Consider the following 20,106-nt stretch of genomic DNA (forward strand, 5'->3'; position numbering starts at 1 on the left):
ACCCATGGTTGGAACTTTAACCAACGAAGCAATTGCATAGCCACAAATGTATACACTGCCACCACGTGTACAGTTACACCATTACTAAAATGCTTTTTAACTTGCATGTTCTTCAGTGCAACATTTAATCTGATTAATCTGAGGGAGTCAGGTGGCTGAGCGGTTAGGGAATCGGGCTAGTAATCTGAAGGTTGCCAGTTCGATTCCCAGATGGGGGGAATGTCCCTGTAATTACTGTAAATCGCTCTGGATAGGAGCGTCTGCTAAATGTAATGTAAATGATTAAAAACATAACAAGTTAACTGAATGTGTTTTTTTTAATACATCTAAATTTCCCTACATGAACAGATAACATTCAATAAGTAAACAACGTCTTCCAATGCAAGTAATAAATATTTACTCAGTACTTTATACAAACTGGCATTGGTCCTACAAGTCTTTTCCTTGTCTAGAAAAGCCTTTCCTTTCTCTCACAAGGGAGACATGAAAACTGAATCTGTGAAGTTAAGGCAGTGAGTGAATACTAATCTGAGTTTAGATTCAGTTAGTTCATTTTTAAAGACTTTTAAAGTAGACTCCCTTTAAAGTAGGCCCACACAATTTTCAATCAATTCTCTCATTTTTGGATACAAGACAGTAAAACATTCAAATTCCCACTTTTGCACAATTTTCAGTTTCCAAAATGGTTTAAATGTTTAGAAATTCAAACAAGACATTATAACATTTCCCTTTTTCTAACACAGAACAGTCATACTGTCTTAAATCATGAGCAGCAACATGTTCATTCACTTTTCAGGTGGTGTTCAAATGCATTGTTATGGTTACTCGTGACACCGACAGCTCTCCGCTTAATCCTATTTGGGTTGAAGTGGGTGGGGCTATTCTATGCATACAGTAAACAAAAATGTTATAATGGGGATACATTCAGCAAAGTCTTGCTCTTTGACAAAGCAAAGGTAAATAGGTATATTGTTGTGCAATTAATGTCGGAAACTTCTGAGACCAGTGAATAAGTTCAAATAAATAAGTTCATTTAAGTGATCCGTTTCTTTCAAATTGTAGGCTCACTGCAAACATTGTGTCCCATCATTGGTTGAGTACCAGAATAGGGACATTATAAAAAAGCCAGATAACTGTTGCAATACACATACATATAAAATTATGTATGTGAATGATAAAAGCTACAATTGACAGTACAGCACTGTCCAAACACAACTAAATAAACTACATAAACCTTTAAAAGTTTTTTTTTCTCTTTTACATATCAATGTGTATCAACAAAGTGTAAAAATATATTATATACATATATAAATTACAAAATAAATAAAATACTGCACAACATGGTAAAATACAGCATATGGTCATGTAGAGAGCCAATCTTCTAGAGCTGAAGTGTCTAAGAGTGTGTTTGTGTGTCAGACAGACAGAGACAAAGTTAGATGGAAAATGGCTGTGATCTTTATCTATTATTGGCAGAGGGAGATGGGACTTCAGGGTGTTACTTTTGCATGAACAATAACAAAGCTATATAGGAATACCTCTGTATTCTGTATTCTCATTGGTTAGTATGTATCATACACCCAATGGGGAAGGAGAAGAAAGCTACATGGATACATCCTGTGCATTGTGCTGGATAAAAAAAACTGTCTACCTTTAAGGCCTTGGAGCAACTAGAGGGAAAAATACTTTGTAAAGTCTTCAGTCATCCCCACATCTGAAGCAAACCCTGTGCTTTATATTCTCAGTGCTGTACTGATACCTGACTCACAGCAACCACAAGTTACTGAAAAATACTAAAATTCAAAACAGCTAACACAGCTGTTGTTTAACTTTGGCAAGAATGGTCCATGTTTATATATATATATATTATATAAGCAGCTGTCTGACATAAAGCGTTTCGCTTTAGATTCATCAGAGAGACACTGAGAGGGAGAGAGACAGAGAGAGAGAGAGAGAGAGAGAGAGAGAGAGAGAGAGAGAGAGAGAGAGAGAGAGAGAGAGAGAGGGGGAGGGAGAGGGGGGGAGATAAAACTTCCTGCCCTAGAAGCAACTGTCCTCATGGGATCCCTAACTTTATATTCTTCACCTCATATCACTAATGGTGGCAGTAGGGTACATCTAGAGACAATCTAAAGACACCTAAACCTAACATGTGGGTAAAGTTGTTGTGTCCTGTTAATAAAAGGAAAGATATGTGAAGGGCTGTAAAACAAATGGGGTGAACAAGTGACTTGGCAACAGTCATTTTGGTTGCTGATTAAAGCGAAGTTAGACTTGGAATGGTAGCATGGTGTCTTAGAAAAGTCTCTATCATATCTTACTGCTACATTCAATATTGAAAATTAAGCCTCTCTTCCAAAGCTTATCATCACCAATGGTAGTTAAAATATATTTGAACAGTCATTTAATTTCTGAAAAACTTGCACTGAAATAATTGGACTAGAGTTAAATTGATGGCAGAGACTTAACAAAGAATTTGAAAATACTTGACTGAAAGCAATGTCACACTGTCCCATACAGATTAACCTGCACTGAGTTTCCATACATAGTCAGTTTTTTTGCATTTTGCTAAAGCAGGGGTTGGCAAAGCTACAAAATAATTAGAGACTGAAAAGGCTCAAAGTAAAAGTAGTAAAATAATAAGTTGTCCTGAAAAACTAAGAGAGACTAAAAATCAGAGGACAGATTTTTTCAGTAAAAGGTTTAAGGTCGTTCAAGTTGAAATACTGATAGACTAAGACAGCCGTGTAGTTCCTATTGAGATGGTTGAGTATTGAAAAGATGTATCTAAATCAATCAATCGCACCCTCACTATCACACCTTAAACTGCCTTTAACTACTCCAGAAAAGAAAATAGGTTTAATCTACACACTTTCCCTGTCACAATAACCTGAAGGCCCCGGGGAATGCATTTAATAGTTTATATATTATGTTAGATAAGTTATATGAATAATTAAAATAATAGGTACAGGAACAGATGTATAGAGATCCACTTTGGAAAGTACATTTGTTCATTGGAACCATCCAAACTATCTTAAGGTCTTTTGGATCTACCTTGCCTTAGATGGAGGACAGTGTCAGGTTTGTGAATCACATTTGACGGCAATAACACAGATTCAGAGAAAAGTAATATAATGGATGTGTGTGACGAGGATTACATTAGAAATGGAATCCGTTGAAAGAAAAATAAACGTATAAAAAATGCTGTGATTTGCAAGCGATGAACATTTTATAATGCGGTGTAAACCAAAAAATGCTTTGGCGTCCACTTCAAAATGTCCATTGAAGTAACTCATTTGGACAGGAGAAAGTCTGTAGTTTATGTACAAAAGTAAAAGAGGAAAATAGATTTTGTTCTCTATACACAACGTAAATTTTCATATAAAAATTCCTTCTTTCTGCTCGAGGCAGTTCTTGCCAAAATGGTACCAGTGAAGCACTTCAGTCATACTGAGTTAAGTGACCAAGCCACAGACCTCAGACAATTAACTGATTTGTGGCCAGTCTAGCCACTTGGTGTTGAAACAAACTGCAGAACTGTTTCCAGGTCAATCGAGGGTCAGGTAAAGGGTCCTCCACAGACAACAGTTACCCTGACAGCTCTTAAAGCTCTCATATCAGTCCAGCAGCCGAATCACAAAAAGAATCTCATGATCGCTGACCGCTGTTGTAGAACAGGTTGCTTCAGTCTACAGGGGTCAGTCGAGCGATATGACATCGGGCATGACGCCGTAGATGGCGGTGGCCGCCACTTCGGAGCTGGTCCTGCCCATTACGCCAGAGTTTGTGTGCAAGTGTGTGCTGCTGTGGGAGAGCGTGCTGTCTCTGAGGCTGCTGAGGGGGAGCGTGCTGTCTCTGAGGCTGCTGTGGGAGAGTGTGCTGTCTCTGAGGCTGCTGTGGGGGAGCGTGCTGTCTCTGAGGCTGCTGAGGGGGAGCGTGCTGTCTCTGAGGCTGCTGTGGGAGAGCGTGCTGTCTCTGAGGCTGCTGTGGGAGAGCGTGCTGTCTCTGAGGCTGCTGTGGGGGAGTGTGCTGTCTCTGAGGCTGCTGTGGGGGAGCGTGCTGTCTCTGAGGCTGCTGTGGGGGAGCGTGCTGTCTCTGAGGCTGCTGAGGGGGAGCGTGCTGTCTCTGAGGCTGCTGTGGGGGAGCGTGCTGTCTCTGAGGCTGCTGAGGGGGAGCGTGCTGTCTCTGAGGCTGCTGAGGGGGAGCGTGCTGTCTCTGAAGCTGCTGTGGGAGAGCGTGCTGTCTCTGAGGCTGCTGTGGGGGAGCGTGCTGTCTCTGAGGCTGCTGAGGGGGAGCGTGCTGTCTCTGAGGCTGCTGAGGGGGAGCGTGCTGTCTCTGAGGCTGCTGTGGGAGAGCGTGCTGTCTCTGAAGCTGCTGTGGGAGAGCGTGCTGTCTTTGAGGCTGCTGTGGGAGAGCGTGCTGTCTCTGAGGCTGCTGGAGGACACCAGGCTGCTGCTACTGCTGCTTGAGCTGCTGCTGCCATGAGTGGCCAGGGGCACCGAGCCGGCGGAAGCGATGCTCGATTGGTCCAGGAACAGCTGTGAGGAGGAGGAGCCGAATGGCAGGAAGCGGTTGAGGAGCAGCTCATGGTCATCTGATGCTGAGGCGGCCGCCGCTGCCGCCATCACCATGTTGTAATGCTACACATGCACACACACAAGGGAGAATAAATACAGTTGACAAGCCATTGCCTGTTGTCAGTAAGGGCGGTGGTTATACTGTACAGTTTGATACTAGATTTTGAATGGATGAAACATACTGTACCTGATTGTCACCTTGCAGGAAGGAGAAAAAATTCAGATCTGCTAAATCAAACACAAGATTAACTTGGTTTATTAGTTCTATATGATGATTTCTTTTAAACAAGATTGGAATGAGAGATATGGTGTGTTACCCGACAGGTCGTTGGGTGTGTAGTACTGCCGGTAGTCCTGGATGAGGGGTGGTACTGGAGGGATGTAGCTGCTGTCTACCGCCTGCATGCTGGGGGTACGGCTCACCGGGGATGCTTGGGGGTGCAGGTTCAACACTCTACACACGGACACAAGAAAACAGAGGGGGGGTTCAACATAGAGAGTGAGAAGATATTTGTGCAGAAGTGGTGACATGCTATTTTTAGGAGTTCATTGAGGAGTTAAAACATTTATTTTGTTCTTTTCTTTGGTCCCGTGGAGCGTTATGATCTGACAAAGAAACATACACTGTGTGTGCAATATACAGTGCAATCAGAAAGTACACCCTTTGCTATGACAGTTGACATAGAGCTCTGTCGCAGCTTGTTTCCATTGATAATTCTTAAGATTTTTCTACAACTGATTGGAGTCCATCTGGGGTTAAATGGATGTGATTGGTGCTTGTGTGCTCAGATGCAAACAGGGAATTATTTCACAAAACCCTCTCGGGTCTCACCCATTGCTGATGGGGGGTGGTGAGGTGGGCGACAGGGATGGGCAGACCCTCTTGGGTGGGGGAGGCAGGTCATCACTCTCCTCAGAGGAGGAGCTGTCCAGGGTCAGGTCAATCACCTCCACCTGCCTGCTGTGAGCACCGTCACTGGTGCTGTGGGACACCACACTATGTTCTCCCGCGGCTGGAGTCCGACGAGAGCCTGAAGGAGGGGGGGGGGGGTGTTAGAGAGATCGTGTTTGTGTGTGTGAGAGAGAGAGAGACTTGTGTCCTCGCGAAAGCACGACAAAGGTGTGTTGGAGACCGCATGAGCGATTTACGCACTCGCACGGCCACTTGTGGTGTTGAACTGCCCGGCTGTTTCTCACCTTCCACACCGTTACATGGAGTTGAGGACAATTCTTGCACTTCCCTCTTTGACCTCATGGGGGCCCAGTTGCCATCCTCCTTAAACTGGATATCGTCACAGTCTACACAGGTGTTGAGAATTTCCATGAATAGCCTGAGAGAAACAGACATATGAGCCCTTGTTGTTTGTTGTTGTTTTTAAAAGCTGAACAACAGGGTTGGAGTATTGTTCTCATGTTCAGAGTAACACTGCTGCCCTCACCCGTCGATGATGAGGTGCTCGAATGGGGCCTTCTTGTCACACACGGGACACACCCAGGTGGGCTTCTTCTCATTCATCTGGATGTAGAGAGTGGCGTCGAAGCACTGCAGGTGGGAGCACGTCAGCGCCCTGCATGGGATCATCAGGCGCATCTTTCCCAGCTGCACACAAACAAACACACACACACACACACACACACACAAACACACATACACACACACAAAAACACACACAGCACAGGTAAATTGATGGGATTAAAGGAAACAAATGGCCAGGTGCATCAAGCACAGTGAGGCATAGCAGAGGTTTGGGGATGGGTGGCATTATACACTCTCTGAAACAAGATACACATGATAGGGGGTTCGAGGATGCACAAACACGTGGAACGAGTGGAACCATGTGTGTGTTTTGTTTTACCGGGCAAAGCAACGACACCCGTAGACTGGTGGTAGCGATCTCACTGTCTGGGTCTGCTGTCAACTTCTCTTTGACTTAAGGGGAGGAGAGTACACAAAAACACACAGCACATTACAAATCTACCTAACGCAACCACAACCCTCCCAATGGCGCATTTCTCCTCTTATTTCTATTCACTTTTCATCTTCACCCTATAAACAACTCCCAGAGAAATTTAAGCATATCATAGAATCATACACCTGCTCAAGAGTTGCTGAACCTGTAAACCAGACTGCAATCCTGCTACATGTGAGTATCATAGAAGCACAGCGCGCAGACAAACGAGGTGGCTGCTGTATTAGGTAACCAACTGTACCTTGGCTAAATCCCTAGAAATACACTGAGCATGTAGCTTAGCATACTCCTTAGCATGCTCGGGTAGCACATCATGCTAGATGTTCTTACTGAGGGCTCTGGAGTGGTCTGGGTTTCTGATTCCTTTGGAGCGTAGTCTCTGTAGCAGCACTGTGGATGTCTGCTGCTTGACCAGGTAGACCGCCATGGAGTAGCTCTGTGAACACCCCCAGCACACGAAACGTACACATGACAAATATTTGCAGACACGCGTTTGTGCACATTTGAACATTACATTCTCAAATACATTGCACACGTACACACACGAGCCTATTCATCCAATCAAGATGAGACCTGTTGGAGCGACTCCGCTGTGCACATATTGCGTAGCTGACATTTGTCCTCGGCAGGAAGTGTTTCGAGTCCAGCTTGAGCACAGAATGCCACTGAGGATTGAAGTGTCTCTTATTAGACCTCAGCCTGTTCTTACCCGGCCGATCTCAGCCGTCCATGATACCAGAATGGTGTTAGGGACCGTGGTGGACAATCGGACCAGTGAGGTGATGTTGATGGGCCGGCTGGGCCTTTTGGGCTCCACACCGTTTTTGGTAGGAGGAAGATAGCCCTGGGAAGGGACATGGGGTGAGACAGAATGACAGAGACGTCAACATCTTTGAATGAAAGGGTGATGGAGGTTAAGGAAACACATGAGGGTTTAGGTTGGTTGAGGGGCAGTTCTATGGGCGTATGTGAAGCCTTCTGTGACATACTTGGGTGTAAAAAGGGCTATACAAATACATTTTGATTTGATGGTAGACGTCAAGCGTTAGACATACAGAAGGACATGGGGACAGAGAGATCCAGAGGAAGAGCAGTGGGATGTCTTATCATCGTTGTATGAAAGGGTGAGAGAAGATTTTCTTTTTCCAGATAGTCAGGAATCATCTCAGTAACAATGAAAGCAGAGACAGCCAGCACACCGTCAAAGATGACAGGCTCTACAAGCCTAGCGGAAAGGTGCCATGCATGTGTGCTGTGTTCAGTAACAATGCTTATTTTGAGACTCAATTTAATATGTAGTCTTTAGTCCCAATAGCAACACTTAAGGAACACTTTTGTGATATAGTTGGTGTCTTGTAGGTTGTGGACAGAGCTGGAGCACTTCCTACCGGGAGGTTACACGGCTTCCCGTTCACTTTCACACACAGGCTGGGTGGAAAGTGATCTTCCTGAGGACAACTAGTTTCTGACAGACAAAACCTGCATAAGATAGATAATTGATCAATATTATTGTTCCACACGAATGTTAGGCTACAGTAATGCCAACATGTCACATATTTGCCTGTATTCAGTGCGGAAGGCTTTTACCGTAACTGTACTTGAACTGAGAAGTCACATTTGGTCCCCGAGTTGTCCCTAGAAAAATATAACATTTATTAGTAAATACATTATTAATGATTTCAATCATAAACACTGTTTATTGCTGTTTTTATGTTGTGAGCTTGTCATGCTTGGTTGTACTGTATGCTATGACCCTGAACCTGCAAGTGGTTTTATATTTTGGAAGCCTGGACTCACTCACATAGAGCTGCTGATCTGCTGGACTTGCTGTGGTGTTAGTGCAAAAGCAAAACACGTTTCCTGAAAACGCTGGCTGTTGTCCGATGCTGCAGAGAGGAAAGGAGGGAGAAAAAAGCAAGAGATGAGATTGAGAAAAAGTAATGGCTAAGGATAATACAGGTGCACTATCCTAGGTTTAGTTCTACATGAGTCTTTTAAGCTGCAAACAACATTTTTGTAGCTGCCTGCTGGCCCTTAAAATATCCCAGAGCATCACAATCCAAAATTTTCCAAGCATCCGAAAGATCTGGCTTAACACACAGAGCGTGTGTAACTGCTAGGCATGATTAAAACCAAAGAGATAAACTGCATTAACATGCCGGACATGCATTTGGATATCATTAGCTTCTGTGTAAGTTGTCAACTGAAACCAGCTTGATTGCCTTCCTTTTGATACAAGTTGATATTAAGGCTGGGGTTGTCTTCAAGTTTCTCCCCCTCTCTACTGACTGCTTGGTTTAAAGATGTTATTACTTCCTGTTTAGGTGGAGATGTGCATGTGGAAGTGTGTCTGTTTGTGTGGAAGAGTACACCCCCATGTAACTCGCGTCATCACACACACAAATACTCACTGATAGCCAAGATAACAAGCGGGGGCGGGGGGGGATTGAATTACTGATTAGGGGGCGTGATATTATAGCGTACTACACCTAATAAGCTCTGCAATAGCATAAGAGAAAAGGAAAATAACAAAAATCCTTAAGAGACGTTAGTACAGTTCCTAACAACCATAGATGTCCTCCTACCAGTCTCCTGAGTGCACGTTCTATAAATAGACAATTTCTCCCTCCCTCCCTCCCTCCCTCCCTCCCTCCCTCCCTCCCTCCCTCCCTCCCTCCCTCCCTCCCTCCCTCCCTCCCTCCCTCCCTCCCTCATGCTGTCTCTTTCTTGTTCTTGTACTCTCCCCCCCATCTCTCTCTCTCCAGCCATTCTCTCCCTTTCATGTTCTCTCTCCAGTTACGTACCCGCTCCCCCCCCCTCCTGTGATTGCGCTCTCTTTCTCCACCATCCCCCCTTCTGTTGCTCTACCACTCATCTCTCCTCTTGTACTCTCTCTCCCATTCCTGCTGCTTCTCACTACAGCTCTGTCTGTCTGTCTCCTTTCTTTTGTTCTTGCTCTCTCTTTTCCCCCTCCCCCCTTCTAGTCTCCCTCTCTCTGCTACCCCTTTCCATTTGTGCTCTCTCCTCTTCCAACCTCCCGATTACACCCCCCCCCCCTTTTCTCTTCAGCATTAGATTAGTCCTTAGTACAGCCAATGGATGCAATGTGGACAGATACAATATGAGAAGGACCAGTACAGATCCCTGAGGGTTCATGTTTCAAATACAATAAAACTGAGTCTGCTTTATCCATCTCAGTGACCTGTGAGTGTGTGTGTTTTGAGCAGTGTATTCGGTGCTGCTTGTGGGTTTTGTAGTTTGTAGTTGTGAGGAGTAGGAGTTGTGAGGTCTGTTTTCAGAGGTCATGACATGTTTCTGTGTGAAGTGGTGGGTGTATTGAGCTCCCTGCATAACTCAAATCCAGACAGGAGTTGAGTTATGCAGGGATAGGTTGGTTGTGTGTTCATTAGAAAAGCAATAGTTGTGATATCAAGGATGGTAGTGAGCGTGCATGCAAGTTTATACTTTTGCACGTGCATTAGTTGCAAAGTGTGTGCGTGTATTTGCTAGTGATTTTGTTCTGACTGGGCATCATCACTGCTATCATGGAGCAGTACAAAAATTTAAACAACTGAAAGTTGTGTAACACTGGCATACGCAATACTATAAAGTTTTATTGTAGCACTTTTAACGAGAGGTACTACTGAAAAGCCTGTTCATGTCCAAATATTTGCCACATTCTCTGGGCCTGGCTGAACATGATGTTGCCCATCTTGTTTGGAGAGGAAGAGCTCCATCAGCAGCCATTTAATGTACCATTCTAAACCTTGAAAGGTTAGCCTAAACCTAGCTGACATTTTGGGTAGAGTATGTTAACATTCATTACGAAATGGGAACATTTCAAACAGTGGAGCCCTGTGAATGCAGGGACCACCTGAGGAGACCTGTGGAGATGAAATAGGCCTTAGTTGCATTCATCCACTTCCTAAATGTGAAGATTTCTCCCATCCTCAGTTAGACATTACAAAAGGAGAAATGACATCAAAACTTTTTCTCCTTTGATAACATCACACACAAGATACCACAGCCGCCCCTCTCCCCCACACATGTTACATGTATAATTCCTCTGCTCTGAGCCCATAATCTGCCGTGATTAAATCTGCTTTATAATGTATGCACACCACATTGATTTGCATAATGAATACAGAAGCTCACGTCTGCGCCTGATGATGAAGCCAATGATAATGGCGAGATCTGTGTTCAAGGAGAAGGAGTTACCCCACGCCAGTGAAACTTTCTCTCTCAGACTAATTACAATCAATCAGTGTCTTTCCAAGGAGCAGGGGATAGGCAACTGTCTCTACTCTGAAGATGAGAGGAGGGATGGGGAGAGAGCGAGAACCAGAGCTGAGAGACAAACAATGTTCAAGTACAGCTTGAAAGAGAGAAGACCGAGTAAGGAGCCAAAATGGTGGAAAAAGAGAGCAGGGGGGTGGCAACTAAGAGAGCTAATGATACACGAAGAGACAATGAGGGGAGGAGAGGGGAGAGGAGGGGAGGCCATAGATAAAATAACAGAGATAATAGAGAGCAAGATGCATGAGGCAGGGGAATCTTGCCAGCGGAAAATAGAAAATGAGTGCGATGGAGGGGTGGGGATATAGAGAGAGACTAATCAGGTGGCGCAAGCACACATTTACTCACATTGGCCTACACAACTGTGTGAGTGAAAAGGTTGGACACAAAAAGAGAGGTTGAGATCGGACTGACCCCGACGACTCTTTCTCTCTCTCAGAGAGAAAAAGAGGAGAGAGATAAAGAGAGAGCAAACTAGCATTGATCACCCTCCTTCATCGAAAGTGTGGCTGTCCTATGGGGAGGAAGAGGGTCAGCTCTTCATACTTACTAATAGTCTTTATCCTGCAGATAGGATGGAAGACATCACATCCTCACATTCCATTCTCTAACTCTCTCTCACCTCTCACCCTTTCCCTCGTCTTCTCCCATATATGTCCCTGTTCCATTTTGTGTAGAAAAATGTATGTAGATGCATAATTTACGTGAAAGTATGTATGAATGTGTGGCTCAGTAATTCTTTGTGGTATGTTTCTGTGTGTGTACGTGTGTGTGTGTGTGTGTGTGTGTGTGTGTGTGTGTGTGTGTGTGTGTGTGTGTGTGTGTGTGTGTGTGTGTGGCCAAGACATTTAACTGATAAGCGCTTGCAGGCACAGGTGTATGCTTGCATGAATGTATCACTCTCCATGCAAATTGTTTGTGAGCAAGAACGATGGGAGAGAAATAGAGTGAGAGATGTTTGTGTGTGTGTGCATGTGCACATTTGTGGTGAAGGTGATGTGTTTTACATGCAACACATTAATCCCAATCCCTTTGTACTCAATTAAAATGCTAATGTAGGAACATGGATACATTTCCATAGATTTGCACTTGAATTCCGTCGGTTTAAGGATTTTTATCAGACAAGGCCCAGTTGGATTTGTAATGCATACCTAAACAAACTATAATTGAGTGAAAACCCCATTGCATAGATGTCAGGCCTTAAATTTGGAATTCAGCATAAGGCAAATTAATTGGATAATCAATAGATAGGAATGAAGTTTGCTGCTTTGAGCCTTTGAACAAAAATAAAATGTAAAATATATGTTTCAAATGCGAGTCAAGTTAAGTGCTAAATGCATTCTTGAGGTATCCCAGATTCCACACATTTGACCCCTCTCACCTATACTGGTGGGCTTAATCAGCTCGTCCAGCATGTCGTAGAAGGGCAGCTTTTGCAGCTTGACGTCAGGGTGCACAGGGTGCAGCGTGGCTGCTGCTGCTGACCCCAGGTGGTGTCCTGACGCTGTGAGGGAGCTCAGCTCGTGCTTCCCAGGCCCCAGCAGAGACAGAGGTAGCAGCGCTGCCGGTGAGGGCGCCCCCGCGTGGCCCTCATATGCCAGCTGGGTGAGTCCAGCAGGCAGCACGGCGCCCCCTCCACTGACCAGCCCCCCAGAGGCCGGGTGGTGTGGTCCAGGCAGGGTCATCTCCGTAGGGGGGACCATTTTGGTGGGGAAGCGTCGGCGGTACAGCTCCTTGACCTTCATGCAGATGGCGGGGCTGCAGCCAGCCTTGAGCAGCTGAAGGGCCTTGGTGAGAAGTTCGTGTTTGCGCCCGTGCTTGTTTCGCCCGGCATATCCCAGCAGAACCTGCAGCTCTGAGACACGGAGACTCATCACCATTTGCTGTGGCCGAGGAGAAAAGAGGGAGAGAGGGACAAAAAATTTGACAAGGGAAAGAGCTGGTCAACAAGAGTGAATACCGTCTGGTCTAAATCATTCTTACCGCATTCTGAAATATGCCCCCAATCAACCACACATCAATACACACAACTAGTTAGGCTACTAGACAGACCGATAAATGTTATTGGCACTAAACATATATCAGTATCTGCATTAATCCTCTGAATCAATTAAAAACAAAAAACTGTTTCATGTGGTAAATTATGGTTTGTGAAAAGCCTCAATTGAAAGGAAATTCAAATGACCACCACCAGCCTATATATCGATGCACAAACAAGTCCTTTTGTGATGTATGCTGTTTGAAGTACAGTAGACCAACATATCTACAGTGCTTTAACAGGTGTAACAGCTGTGTACTGGAATAAACCTTGATTGTGCATTGGATTAGGGTTGTGGTGGTCATTAGAATATTCTTTCTTTCAAGGCTTTTCATCAAGCATAATTCAAAGATTTTTTCACAGTAGGTTTGTTCTATAATATCTTGCTAGAAACATATTACCAAAAACAACAGGACTATTGTCCAGAATCAAGGTTCTCCCTCCGGGTGAAGAAATGATGTTTCACCCTCGGATTTCATTATACTTCTGTTCTGAACTATGAGATTTACACTCGCCTAACCCTGGAGACTGGAACCAATCAGAAAGGAGCTCCTATTCATTCCCGTGCTAATTGGATGCAAATGACACATTTTACCTTCAACAGCATCTCAAGACTATTAAGTGGCCAATAATATTTTTTGAAGCAGACATGTGGAATCAGACATTTATTCACTGCTTTTTATCTCGAGAGACTGAACTTTCCGAGAGATTGTTCCCTTCTTCTTGCAGTCATACTACCGTGGGAGTGAGAGAGAAAGATACATTTGTAGGATGGAGAGGTAAAGAAGAACTTGTTCTACTTTTACTTACAAGAATGTACTAGAATGTTTCGACAATTCCAGGTCTTCGAATGCTTATAAGTTAATATTGCCAAGAGTCTTTTCATATAGGCATTTTCTTTAGTGTGAGAGATAAGGGGGAAGAGAATAGAGAAAAAAAGGATTTGACAGAGAGAAAGAGAGGGAGAGAGATCAAAAAAAGGGGATGACGGGGGGCTCAATCATGATACTAAATCACTAAACAGAGGCTTAGATGTTATTAACACCCTCACACACACACATATAGGATACTACATGCACTGATAGACAAGCACAACCAACTCTCACTAATCCGCATTAAGAGTACATACAATCACGTATACACACACACACACCTGTTCCTAATCCACTGCTCTGCAGCTACGGTAACCATGCAGAACAACAGCATAGTCATATTAAAAAGAGACCAGGAACAAAATGGAGCTTAAAGGTGTGAATCTGGGCTGTGGCTGCTGGGTTTGGCTGGACAGTCCACTGTCTTTGAATGTGCCATTTCATCTGCCAGGAGAAGCACTGAGCTACATGACTGCAGTGTAGCAATAAACTCACATTTCATTTTTCAGGGGGAATAAGGACTTAGCAGCAAACAGGCCAGCAAACACACGTACGATAGGACAAATGCACAATCCTCAAACACACACTCAAACACACACACACAAATGCATTAGCTCCCACCTAGCGCATACAAAGCACACACACACATACAATTACGACCCACTGGGGGCACACAGTCACACCCCATGCAAACGTTCAATGATTTTCTTTTTTAGTGCTCTGTCCTAAAAGGCTCACACTCTGGCACTCACACAGCAGGTGTGTACACACAAAAACAAAAGCCAGTCAAAAAATGTGCACCCGTTTACACACAAACCATGTATACACACATGTAAATGCAATCACATGCACAAGGCGCATTTTAGAGCAACACCTCACTGATATTCCGACCAAAGGAATGCAAAACTATCAGACTTATATAGGCCGGGAGTTGACAGTGAGTGATATTTCAGAAGTGATATTTCACTGATGTCATCTGACGGCTAAAAGGCTGATCGAAAAAAAGAAGCAGAAGTATTTACAATGAACGGCGACACATTCAAGATCATGGCCTATCATGGACAAGTACATCAGCGACTGGAACAGGTTCCATTACCATTGCTTCTAGTGAGACGCTGTACCATGATTTTATAATGTGGCCAATGTATTTATGCTTGCCCAATTCTTATGAGTGTTTTCATACTTCAACAGGCCTGTTGGATTTCTCCATCCAGTCTGTACTTTGAATGCTGATATGTGAAACCAGACTATGGTTCTGTGGGAGCGACTTCACAGATAGAATTGTGATACTATCTAACAATAATCAGGCAGATGTCATGTCCTTCTCACAGAGGTTTTTCTGCGCTTTTTGTTCCCAAAAGTGAGGGCTTTTGACTCTTATCTAGGTAATCTAGAGCTTTGCTGTATTCGGCTGTCTAAATCCTGGATCACCTTTGCCCAAACTTTTTATCCGGCTGGCTACCCCAAGGCTTGGAGGAGATTATCAAATCCACGCAAATACCAAACTCAGTAGGGCATCTGGTTTTTGTTTTCTGTTTGTCATAACTGACTGACTTTGATGCAGGTCATCATGACTGAGAAAGAGATGAGGAAATGAGAGGGAACATTCCTGCTCCCAGTGTTAAAGACAATTTAGACATGGATGTAGGGCACCCGAAGGAGTCTGGCAGAAAATCAGATATGCCACCTTGCCATAGGCAAATACTGCTTTCTAAATCCTGGAGCTATCTTGGTTTCTAATAACTGGATGCTGGTAGTGAAGCCCTATTACATTTTGCCTCCATCCTTTCCTCATGCATCTACAAGGAGGGAAGAGAAGAATATCAAAAAATGTGGGCCAAAAAAGAGTTGAGGGAAAGGCAAAGACATTGAGCTGATGTAAAAATGTCTTATAATGATTATCAAAGACAAACATAGTTTTTAATCTCTCCAAAGTCTTGTTAGGCAACTACAAGAGAAAGGCTTTAAATAAAAGAGAACAGAAGGTGCTTTCCAGAATTCTGTTTCTAACAATGTTTGCTGCAGAATTCTGTTTCTAACAATGTTTGCTGCAGACTGGGATAAACAATAACCTAATAAATCAACATGCCTGGTACCAGTGAAAGGGTATTCTACAGCTAGTATATTTCTTTTCCAGGAAACAGAATATCAGGCTGACCGGTTTAAATTAATTCACAATGGCTAGGGCAATTGTAAATATCAGAAAATATTATTTAAGTAGTTCTTGGAGACTGGATGGAGTGATATCCCTCAGGTTAGAGGTCACAGCAAGAGGTGATTTGTGCAAATGTTTCTCAGTTCTACTATTAGTCATCAACCTTCTTATGATCTACATAGTTAGTGAAAGAATGAGAGCCACAACCTGAGCCTTGTTATTTAAATCTCACAGTAACACAATTCTTAAACCCAACTTCATAGAAGAGAAACAGGCAGTGTATATAGAACTTTAACAGCAACAACACAGCTTACTAAACTAGTCTGAGATACAAGCCTAATACAAGCCTTTAAGTGAAACCTCCTTCCAAAAGATGATGTCATCTTAAACCTATGCTCAAACCACCAGATTTACTTAAAGAAACCCAATTTGGCAATAGCCTTGACACTGTCTATAACTAGGTCTGATGTGCGTGGTTGTGTAATAGCTTAAGCTTAGGTGTAGAGAGGGTTAACTGAGAAAAGAAACTGTGAGACCTGCAAATAGGTACTGGAGCAGCTGCCAGTTAGGAGAAAGTCTTCTTCTGAGAGCTGATACAGTCCTGGCCCTTCATCTTCAGCTGCCTGTCAGAAGACTCAAAACAGCAAACTCAAAATGTTCCTCTACCGCTCCTAGAATAACGGATAGCAAGGTTCATGACATAAAGACTTTGCTTTGGGCGAACACTGAAGGGTACAGTGGATTATTTATTGATGGTCCAGGGAACAGCGTTAATTTAATGATGGCTTGTGCAGTACAAACTAACTTTTTGGTCAGGCAAGTGGAATGCCTGACCAAATGGAAAGTTGACAAATTAGAAAAGTTCAGATTTTGTGATAAAAATGCTTTGCATAATAGATTTCACAATCAAATTTAATGTTTCTAGCTTTGAGGCATATTGCTTGTTACCACCTAGCAATTTTTTTATTGGCACAAACAAAATAAAACACAAAATACCTAGCCACGGCACTGTTATCATAATCACCAACCTGTCAGGTGGGCTGCCCTGAACATTTCTTTCTACTGTCCTACACTTAGTTTATGTTCTAATTTGACCTTTAGGTCCAGAAATGTGACATGTTTTTATAACCAATAAATATGAGAAATAGGCAGGCTCATTTATCCTCATTACCTAATTTGGTGATCAGGGCTCGTATTCACAAAACTATTTATCTTATCTTGAACCTATTCATAAAGCTGCAGAGACCAACTTTTACTAAGGAATTGGGAGAAATCTTAAGCTAAGGGAAAGTATTTAGGGATGAAATGTTGGTTTCATAGAAGTCCCAACAGGATTCAAAACTAGGCTACTCCATCTGTACAATCTGTTAGCTCAACTTGCCCACTTTGCCGTCTTAGGAGTCTGTCTACACTGCTGTTCAAGAGATGAAAATAGTCATCATCCATGATGTCTCATACTCTCAAAAAGTATAGACAGCTGCAGTGAAAATAACTAGCTAACTAGTCAAATAGCTAGGTGTTGAACAGATGGATAACAGAAGTAGGGACCTGTCATTTATGGATTAACCTAGCCACCAGCGCTATTAAGCCTCCACCTGTATGAGTAAGTCTCCAGTGCAGGGATTTTTTCCATAGACAGGATGCTGCATCGGCAGACTCAGTGCAATTTAAGATTTAAAAGACTCTTGACAGTGGATGAAGATCTTAATAAAGGAAAACATAAAACTGTTTCCGTTGGTAAACCCCAAATAATATTGACACTTACTGTAGCTAAATTAAACTGGTAGCCCTAGTGGATCATATAAAGGGGTACATTTGTGGATTGATACACCACTAAGTAATCCCATACACCCCTACTGTCTGTTTGAACTCACTTCTCCAAAACCCTTAATCTCCGAGAGGAGGACAGCAGGTTAGTGGGCAATCTCAGCACTAGGCCTAGCTGGCGAGCTGTTAGTGTGCATGTGTGTTGTGTGTGTGTGTGTGAGAGAGAGAGAGAGAGAGAGAGAGAGAGAGAGAGAGAGAGAGAGAGAGAGAGAGAGAGAGAGAGAGAGAGAGAGAGAGAGAGAGAGAGAGAGAGAGAGAGAGAGAGAGAGAGAGAGAGAGAGAGAGAGAGAGAGAGAGAGAGAGAGAGAGAGAGAGAGAGAGAGAGAGAGAGAGAGAGAGAGAGAGAGAGAGAGAGAGAAAGAAAGATATGCAGACAGAAATATGCAGACAGAAAAGTAGGCTTGTCTGCATCATAAAAAATATGCATCAACATTTTGTTGAATTTACTAAAAGAGAGAGGAAGTATGGCATGCAATCACTTTGTGACTTAACACAGACATGTGACTGAGAAAGTCTATCTCACTCCAGTGGGCAGGCAAACAGAATTAAAGTATTAAAGTTACATGACAATAAATAAATGCATCACATGAAAAAACAAGGCATGCAAAAAAACTTCCATGCAAATTTTGCGTTAACATGGAAAAAGTCTTTGTCACCAATAATAAAATCCATGCGTTTGAAATATGTTTAATTGGTATTAAACTATAAGATTTCTGCCATGACCAATGCCATTTGGACAGTCATTACAACAGAATAACACCCATGACTCCATCTGACAGAAAACTGGACCTGTTCGATAATTAATATGAAACGACAATATTAATATAGTTTCAATACAGTTAATATGAATGACAATTTTGGCATTTCTTGTTTCTGCCATAACTTTGGTAACAAACGAACTTAAGATACTTCAATAACAGTGCATCTCTCTGTCTCTCAACACTGTCCAATCCGCGTCCGACAGAACGGGCGCTAACTAATTAACCCATTTTTGCAACACTGTCAACAAAGTTTTTGTGCACAGATCCGTACAAATTACAGAGGGTTTGGAATAAATGATTGTTAGCATTATAAATCTTGTTTGAAATAAATGTTATTTTGCTGCTGAGTATCAGGCAAATAGGCAGGTAGGCTATAGTAGGCTACAGTAGGAAAACGGTCTCAACAATAACATTGTCAGGCTTTCGCACTCAAGGGTCATTAAAGTTCTACTTTTGTGTTCACAGAATTTATATTTCTGACAAATTCCAAGTTGCGTTTCAATAGAAGCGTTGAAGACTTGTCATTGCATACAAATGCGTAATACCTTTACAATTCATAATGATTTTAAGCTGCGCTTTACCTTCAGTTCCGCACTCTCCGCCATCTTGCAATTCCTAGCGCAAGCGCGATGAGGAGCTGTCAGATGACTTACTTGCGCATACGCTGCGTGAGAGCGCGCGGCAGAATGGTTAACAGTTTAGTTTTTTTGCGCTAATCTGTTTCATTTCAAGAACAGTACCACGATCAAGTTCTACACGGTAACAACCAACAAACTACAAACGACACATAACAACATGACACAATCCAATCCAAGACTATCAGTGCAATACAATACAATACAGCACAATAGTTTAAAGTGAGCCAAGAAGGTTGTAAAAACCTTTACCAATAAGTACCCTCCCATTGAACTATACAGACTTCACAAATAGTTTGTTCTATTTTCAAAAAAGTCAGAGTTCAAATGTATGTGTTAGGTTACTACAGATGCAAATTAACACAATATGTCCCTAAACACAAACCATTGGTCAAACACACAAAGCCCCCTGAACAGGTTTGGAATCTTGGTGATGGGGAATTTAGTGGCGTTTTTGTTGTTTGAATTAAGGGAAACATAGGCCCTATGGAAGCAAAAAGAACAGAAGAAGTAGACACAATGAGGCATCAGATAACCTACTTAATGCCAAATTGGCCTGCAAAGTGTGAACTCAAACATTGCACATTTTGTATATATATAACCTTTAGGCAACATTTTCTTATTAGGTAGCATCTAGAAAGAGAGATAACTCATATTCCAGTGTCTTGAACTTCGTCATTAACTTCTTTAGAAAATGTGTACACATTAGTACAACTATACTGTATAGTACATAAAAGTGTTGGAGGAAAAAAAGAAAAAATAAATGTTTTTTTTTGTCATCTTAAACTCATGTTCTTAATCTGTGATCACAAGTATAAAATGGTTTTATTGTGAATACTTTTTTTATCCATTTGTTTCATTTCACTATACTTCAATACAATGTACTGTTGTGCTTTAAAACATTTTAAATGCAATCCGAATGAATGGTACCTTCTCAGAAAGTGATATGGCGTTATGGTTATAGTTAGCAGGTTA

The 20,106-nt window shown here is 42.7% G+C and overlaps 1 protein-coding gene across 4 annotated transcripts; it reads right to left on the minus strand.

Annotated features, from left to right (window-relative positions):
- Positions 1-309: 309 nt before the first annotated feature.
- On the minus strand, positions 310-19,101 carry LOC136955574 (E3 SUMO-protein ligase PIAS1-like). 4 transcript variants are annotated; one of them, XM_067249292.1, is made up of 15 exons: positions 19,078-19,101; positions 12,225-12,726; positions 8,349-8,433; positions 8,135-8,182; positions 7,936-8,026; positions 7,257-7,391; positions 6,878-6,983; positions 6,434-6,507; positions 6,017-6,177; positions 5,775-5,908; positions 5,410-5,608; positions 4,895-5,031; positions 4,765-4,802; positions 4,417-4,640; positions 310-3,801 (listed from the first exon to the last, which is right to left on the minus strand). In XM_067249292.1, the coding sequence occupies exons 1-15, from the start codon at positions 19,099-19,101 to the stop codon at positions 3,699-3,701; spliced, it is 2,061 nt and encodes a 686-aa protein (XP_067105393.1). In that variant the 3' UTR covers positions 310-3,698. The 4 variants fall into 4 exon arrangements, with proteins under 4 accessions (XP_067105393.1, XP_067105392.1, XP_067105391.1 ...); XM_067249291.1 differs by having other exon boundaries at positions 310-3,804; XM_067249290.1 differs by having other exon boundaries at positions 310-3,813; positions 4,402-4,640.
- Between the last annotated feature and the right edge of the window lie 1,005 nt (positions 19,102-20,106).

This window comes from Osmerus mordax, chromosome 13, assembly GCF_038355195.1.
Source record: "Osmerus mordax isolate fOsmMor3 chromosome 13, fOsmMor3.pri, whole genome shotgun sequence".
Classification (NCBI taxonomy): domain Eukaryota; kingdom Metazoa; phylum Chordata; class Actinopteri; order Osmeriformes; family Osmeridae; genus Osmerus; species Osmerus mordax.

Bases quoted from the DNA above. Each gene is read 5' to 3' on its own strand.
- LOC136955574 (XM_067249289.1), bottom strand. From the start codon at position 19,101: ATGGCGGAGAGTGCGGAACTGAAG. The intron at 7,392-7,935 runs GTAGGAAGTGCT...GTCCCTTCCCAG, and splicing joins GGAAGCCGTGTAACCTCCCG to GGCTATCTTCCTCCTACCAA. The intron at 5,032-5,409 runs GTGAGACCCGAG...GTCCGTGTGTAG, and splicing joins CCACCCCCCATCAGCAATGG to AGTGTTGAACCTGCACCCCC.